At 41.4% G+C, this 7051-nt stretch overlaps 1 protein-coding gene and 1 non-coding gene across 2 annotated transcripts; both read left to right on the top strand.

Moving 5' to 3' along the window:
- The first annotated feature begins 443 nt into the window (after nucleotides 1–443).
- Nucleotides 444–6183, top strand: LOC114480274 (eukaryotic initiation factor 4A-I). Its single transcript, XM_028474254.1, has 11 exons — nucleotides 444–540; nucleotides 1544–1586; nucleotides 1695–1827; nucleotides 2142–2281; nucleotides 2407–2575; nucleotides 3378–3487; nucleotides 4202–4345; nucleotides 4431–4568; nucleotides 4637–4726; nucleotides 5002–5081; nucleotides 5169–6183. The coding sequence occupies exons 1-11, from the start codon at nucleotides 518–520 to the stop codon at nucleotides 5311–5313; spliced, it is 1215 nt and encodes a 404-aa protein (XP_028330055.1). The 5' UTR covers nucleotides 444–517; the 3' UTR covers nucleotides 5314–6183.
- LOC114480909 (small nucleolar RNA SNORD10) lies at nucleotides 2661–2800 on the top strand. Its single transcript, XR_003676194.1, has one exon. It is a non-coding gene; the product is annotated as a small nucleolar RNA SNORD10 (small nucleolar RNA).
- Nucleotides 6184–7051: the final 868 nt, after the last annotated feature.

Here is a 7051-nt window from a genome sequence, read left to right as displayed (position 1 = left end):
CAACCCTGCATTAAATCTGTATTATTTTTGTTTTAGTTTTCTCTTACTTTTTTCTGCTCACTCACAAAAATGTTTCCTGGGTGGAGTGATTGGCTGTATATATGTATATAATTGGTAAATATTGTTTGTACATTGTAAATATTTCAGTAAATAAAAAAAAACAAAAAAAACGCATTAGTTTACTGCGCATGTGGACGCATGCGCACAGGAAGTACCGGAACTATAGTCAGGTTTGTCTGAGGTCTGGACACAGACCAATAGCAACAGCATATAATATTTGTCAAGCATTTTGATCTTCATTCGTCGTAAATCTAAACGCAGTTAATCCTTAACACGAGCAACACGAACAACCCGCTTTTCCGGCTTTGCTACGGGAAATGACGCAGTTTTGACCAATAAGAGATGAGCGTGGGCGGGCCGATTGCTGAGTGACGGGTATTTGTTCCAATAAGACGGCGTCACCTTGTGTCGTCAACATATAAAACACATTCCTGCCGCAGTTTCTTTCTTTGGAATAATGTCGGCTGAATATGATAACAGGTGAGGGAAGGCACAGACACGGTCGGTGTGAATTGGCCCTTGGTGCTATCAGAAAATGGCGTAGCTCGAAGGTTAATCTGTGCCCGTCACTGAACAACCGTGAGGGCGGATACATTGATGAGTAAATCTAGTCTTTTGTGGCCGTAGTTTGTAGTGTCGAGGCCTGTTAGCGTTTCCTCGTCCGGGCTCCTCTATTGTCTTAGCGTTACTCAGAGCTCGGTTTTATCTCGGTGTGTGGTTTACAATTAGCCTCCAGGATCCTTTCGATACTGTTCGGTACCGATTGTTGTGCGGGGTTTGGGAACGTGACGGATTTGGGAGGAAGGTAATCGGTGAGGTGGGAAGCACGTGAACGAGGCGGGCTTGGGCCTACACCGACTCTGTCCGGATATCATGGCGATAGTGTCGGTTTATTTAGTCCTTTAAAAAAACACCGTAGCTGTGATACGATATAGTCGATTATGAAAAGCAGTTTGTTCTTTGTGTTCGCCTCACATGGCCGCGCTAATTGTCCGGTAGTTCGTTGACTGCGACAGGCCGCACCGGGACGCTTGACGCTCGGTTAAGGCCCGGTTCTCTGCTCCGCTGACCGGCAGTGAGCGGGAACCTTGTGCTGGAGGACTGAGCTGTTCTGAGCAGGCAGCGGGGCCTGGGAGTTAGCACGTTTATGCTAGCAGGCTTATCCCAGTTCCTACCTCGAGCCACGTCACCGCTAGTCCCGCTCTGAAAGAAGCCATGGAGGCAGTTTGGTGACCATGTTGGCTGCGATGTATTTAAAGTGTCTGTTTTGGCTGCTAATGTGCCCGATTACCGCTATCGCTGCTGGGCTTCACAGGCCGCGCCGCCTCACCTCCATCTTGGGTGTTAGCGGTAGAAATGGCGGACTTGACAAAGCGTTTGCACTTCAGGAGGCCCAGAGCGCCACATGTGAGGCCTGAGGCCCGCACGGACAATCTGAGATTCGCTGTGGTGGTCACTTCTGACTGTACATTTGTCTTTACAGAGATAATGGCCCCGAGGGCATGGAGCCGGACGGGATCATTGAGGTAAGTCAGTCTGAAGCAACAACCATCCGGGTTTTTTTTTTTTTTTTTTTTATTAATATTTATCTAGTTACCCTGATTGTGAAAATAAATCTGCTTTTATTTTTTCAGAGTAACTGGAACCAGATCACGGACAGTTTTGATGAGATGAACCTTCGTGAAGCTCTGCTCAGGGGAATTTACGCCTACGGTTTTGAGAAGCCTTCTGCAATTCAGCAAAGAGCTATTATTCCTTGTATCAAGGGTGAGTCTAAACTTTCTAACTTCTTCCACTACCCCCCATTTCTCCTTGTTTTTAGAATGAAAGTTTCCTGTTTTATGACTCACAAGTGAAGTTACAGTAACTACGTTAGACCACTCTGTAGAATCCGGCCAAGAGTTCATGGGTGTTTCCCAACATTGTGATCCATCATGTTTGTTATTACTAATGCTGTTAACACTTGATCTAGGCAAGGCTACTCTGCACACATCCAACAGCTGTAAAAAGAAAAAAAAAATTGTGTGTAAACTGTTGCACAAATGTGTGTAAACCGGTACTGACTGTCTGTATTCCTCTAGGTTACGATGTAATAGCTCAAGCCCAGTCTGGAACTGGAAAGACTGCAACCTTTGCCATTTCCATTCTTCAGCAGATCGATGTGGAGCTGAAAGCCACTCAGGCTCTGGTCCTGGCTCCTACCAGGGAGCTGGCTCAGCAGGTGGGCTTTCTTTCTTACATGGCAACAAGCACGCACACACGACGTGACACACCTTCACGAAGTCAGATTCAACCTGTCTTTGATCAGAAATTAATCCATGTTTTTGAAATGTTTGATTCCCTCAGATCCAAAAGGTGGTCCTGGCCCTGGGTGACTACATGGGAGCCAGCTGCTATGCCTGCATTGGAGGGACCAACATCCGTAATGAGGTCCAGAAGCTGCAGGCAGAAGCTCCTCACATCGTGGTGGGAACCCCTGGGCGTGTTTTTGACATGTTGACTCGTAAAAACATTTGTAAGTGTTGACTTGGTCTATATTACCCCATCAAAGTAAATTAAACCATGTGATTTCATAACCCTGGACCAAAAACACCAAAGCTGTATTATGATGAAAACTCATGCGTGTCATCTGACTTTGGAGCCTCCTCCTGGGTTGATGCTTGAGTTGGCGTTTTGCTGGCTCAGGTTTTCAATACAGCAGGGATCCAAAGATGTGATCATACACTTTATTTCTGAATGCAGCAGACATGGTTGTTAGATCAGTTCCTTGCCTTACACCAGGGGTCCTCAAGGGCCACTAGCCAGCATGTTTTAGATGTTTCCCTCTTCCGACACTCCTGATTTAAATGAACTGATCATCAAGCTCTGCAGAAGCCTGATAACGATCCTGGTCATTTCAATCAGGTGTGTTGGAAGAGGGAAAGGTCTAAAACATGCTGGATAGTGGCTGTTGACGACCAGGATTCGGGACCCCTGCCTTACACTTTACCTGACTAGTTGTTGACGCACTTCAAAGAGGAATGCTGAGCAAAATAAACTGAACTTAATAAAGGTTAGAAAAGTGCAGCTTCAATAGAATTTCAGTGTAATTCCAACTATTTGACAAAAAATAATCACATTTATGCATGTACGGTTATATGCAGTAAATAGAGTAAGCATCAAAATGACATGGTACAGTTTGCTTTCCCATTATTCTGCACATATATACGTTCCTTTAATAGTTGGATGTACTTTTTTAGCATAACAGCTGTGAATTTCAGTAATAAAACATTTTCTGTTTAAATGTAGTAATTTTTCTGTTTGTCAAAATTCTACAGCATCTAAGAACATCAAAATATTTGTGCTGGATGAAGCTGATGAGATGTTGAGTCGTGGGTTCAAGGATCAAATTTACGAGATCTTTCAGAAACTGGCGAGCAGCACACAGGTAAGTGCTGACAAAGCACTAGGGCTGGGCAATACTAATCAAACTCATCTTGATGTTTTTCTCCAAAATGTCAATATACTACATAAATCTCTATTTTTAACTTTATAAAATCTTACCAAATTTGTTGATGTGAAATGCCGCATTAACCCATTTCTCCTATAAAAGTAGCAAAAGCAGCTACTCCTTAAAGAGTATTTGAATACAAAATAAGTTATAATTCCAGCAAGTTGATTTAGTTTTTTTTGGAGTAATGTAAAGTTAAATTTTATTCAGACAATTTTCCAGGAAATTGACTTTCTGACAGGAGATCACTTTGTTTTTATGATGCATCAAATAAAACTGTAATACAAAATAAATAATACAGTAATAATAAAACAAAAATAATTACATTTATTGTAACAAATAGTGTGCGTACCTATTTATATAGGATATGTACCAGATTTAGCCAGAAGGCTATATCTTTAATATGTGATCCCTGGACCGAATGTTCAAATGTCACCCTAAAAAAATACAAATTACAGGAAATATACAGTGAAAAATATAACTACATAATATATCACACTTCATTTACATATTATAAAAAAAATACAGTATTTGATAAGCAATGAGATATCAAAAGACAAGTTCATAAAATAAAACATTAAAAAAAAAATAATTATATGCAATAATGTACTTTTCTGCCAGCACGGTATTGAGACAGTGTCCTGTTTGTAGGTTGTCCTCCTCTCTGCTACGATGCCTGCTGATGTTTTGGAAGTCACCAAGAAATTCATGCGTGAGCCCGTACGCATTCTGGTGAAGAAAGAGGAGCTGACCCTGGAAGGTATTCGTCAGTTCTACATCAACGTGGAGAAAGAGGTGAGATGGGTTCTTCTGCTCCTGGAATGTTGGAATAGAACAACCACAGTCGAACATGTGAATGACTCGTGTCTCTGCTCTTCAGGAATGGAAGCTGGACACACTGTGTGATCTGTACGAAACCCTGACCATCACACAAGCCGTCATCTTCATCAACACCAGGAGGAAAGTGGACTGGCTCACTGAGAAGATGCACGCCAGAGACTTCACAGTATCTGCCCTGGTAAGAGATTGACCTCAAGGTCACAATGACATGTTGGTAAGAGGTTTAACGTCTATCTTGTGTTTCAGCACGGGGACATGGATCAGAAGGAGAGAGACCTCATCATGAGGGAGTTCCGTTCTGGTTCCAGTCGCGTTCTTATTACCACTGACCTGCTGGTAGGTGCATAGACGATGTACTGGTTGTATGTGAATCCTGTATGAACTGTCAAACCCAAGGTTCCCTCTCCTTCCATCTGTCGTGTTGCTGAAGGACTGAATGTTTCTTGGAACAGAAGCACATCTGCCCTCCACTGTAGCGGGGTCCCAGTCCCTGACTCACAACTAACTGGCAGATGACAATGTTTCTGTTTTAATATGTATTAGCTAAAGAGTTAAGTAGCTGTTGTGTCATAGATTGAGTGGTTAAATTGAACTTTAACTGTTTTCACCAGGCCAGAGGTATTGATGTTCAGCAGGTGTCCCTGGTTATCAACTACGACCTGCCAACCAACAGGGAAAACTACATTCACAGGTAACTTACTGTTCAGAGTCACTCTTCAAAATACCTCCGTGTTTGAAATAAAAGATGAGCTTCTCCTGCATTCTGTTGTCACTCCAGGATTGGTCGAGGTGGTCGTTTTGGCAGGAAAGGCGTAGCCATCAACATGGTGACTGAGGACGATAAGCGAACCCTGAGAGATATTGAGACATTCTACAACACCACCGTGGAAGAGATGCCCATGAATGTGGCTGATCTTATTTAGAAGATTCTAATAGCCCACCATCCATCCCAACCAGTTTTGTTTTTTTTCAACTTGTTTTTTTTTTCTTTCTGATTTCAATTCTAAAAGCTTCAGATAAACTCCACTCCTAACCCACCACATCCACATTTTACAGAGTTTCTTCATTTTTGGAAGGTAAATGTAGTCTTCTGCCAGTGGCTAGCTCCTCTTTTTCAATCATACCTTTAATTCCAAGTGTACATTTTAAAAAGGACATCTTTTTGGACTGACCGATGTGTAATAAGCTGTGGATGCAGTGGTCTTATGCTGACTGCTGCCTTTGGTAAATGTGGTGGTGATGTGCAGGGCCCCTTGTGCCTGATTGGATTGGACTAACAGAGAGGAGCTGTCTCTGACTGTCAGTATTTATTCAGCCTTGAGTGTAATGTTGCAGCCTTTAAAACACACCTGTGACCATGTGATGAACAGCAGTCATACACAGGGCATATTCAATAAAAGATCTGTATAGTAAAACTGTGATGAATCCACTTCCTGTTCCATTCTTCAGTTTAGAGGACTGGCAGCTGGCAACAGTAACAATGGTGAGTTCAGTGGCTTTTAAGTTTCTTAATCCTGGTGGGAAATATCTACAAATTATTTTTTTTGTTAAATGTTTGAAGTGAATGAATTTTAGCTTTTTGTAACCTGCTCACTGAAATGTTGGGTGAGAATATTTCACATGAAAGGACCAAATTGGAGCTGAAATAATGCACCTTTCCAGAAGCTCATCATACACCCCATTAAAGATGTGTTAACATTTTCAGACAGTGTACCCAGTTTTCTACATCGACTTCTGTAAACTATTTATTTTAATGGTCTTTAAAAAAAAAATAAACTCCTTTTTAAAGTGTACACTGGCCTCTGTTTTGGCATAGATGTTACTGAGCTGCCTTAAGGCTAGTGTGTGTGGAGCTGGTTAAATGATACAATCATACCTTTAATTCCTAGGTATGATTGTACCTTGGAAATAAAGGTAAGTTGTGTGGCCAGAATGTGAAACCTTCAGCTAAAGTGATTTTATTTTTTACAATTTGAGTAATGTTTAAATTGAACAGGATTACTGACCTTTTGTATTAAAAGAAAATGGCTTGAGTGTATACAGCACAAAATAAAATGCATTGAATAAATGATTTTAATGTTATAAATGACTGATCTACAAAGTCAGGTGAAGTTCCAATTTGAATGGCTTCAGCATTTGTCTTTAGGTTGATGTTACTTTTTGTACAGACTGGGATTCAACAGTCCAATGTGCTTTAATACAAGAGCACAAAACCGCATAGCCATCGCACAGTGTCAGTAAAGGTACTTAGAGTATGTAGAGCTGTCCAACCTATGAGTGCTTGCATCATCTTCCTCTTAAGTGCATGGAGCAGGTTTGTTGATTCAATCTGTCCAAAGACCTAGAGACGTTCCTGTGGATAGAGATGACAGTGCTTTACAAACTGATCATAAATCCAGTACTCTGGTTGTAATATTCCACCACCCCCATAACAGCACATGAGGACTAGTAATACAGACCCTTTCCAAAAAATTAGAATATCATTGAAAAGTTGTTTAATTTCCATAATTTTGTTCAAAAAGTTAAACTATTATAAATCCAGGGCCCACAATTTAAACCATTTCAAGTATTTGTTTATTTTTACGTGATGGGTGAGGAACAGAACCCAAGCTGCTTGAGATCCAGTGTGAAGAAACAGTCATGATTTGGGGTGCAATGCTC

This window comes from Gouania willdenowi, chromosome 18 (genome assembly GCF_900634775.1).
Source record: "Gouania willdenowi chromosome 18, fGouWil2.1, whole genome shotgun sequence".
Classification (NCBI taxonomy): domain Eukaryota; kingdom Metazoa; phylum Chordata; class Actinopteri; order Blenniiformes; family Gobiesocidae; genus Gouania; species Gouania willdenowi.
The sequence above is the reverse complement of the archived record's forward strand: the minus strand, read 5'-3'. Positions and strand labels throughout refer to the sequence as shown.

Coding starts and splice junctions, on each gene's coding strand:
- LOC114480274 (XM_028474254.1), top strand. CDS start 518: ATGTCGGCTGAATATGATAACAG. Junction 4,569..4,636: donor ACTTCACAGTATCTGCCCTG/GTAAGAGATTGA, acceptor CTTGTGTTTCAG/CACGGGGACATGGATCAGAA. Junction 5,082..5,168: donor AGGGAAAACTACATTCACAG/GTAACTTACTGT, acceptor TTGTCACTCCAG/GATTGGTCGAGGTGGTCGTT.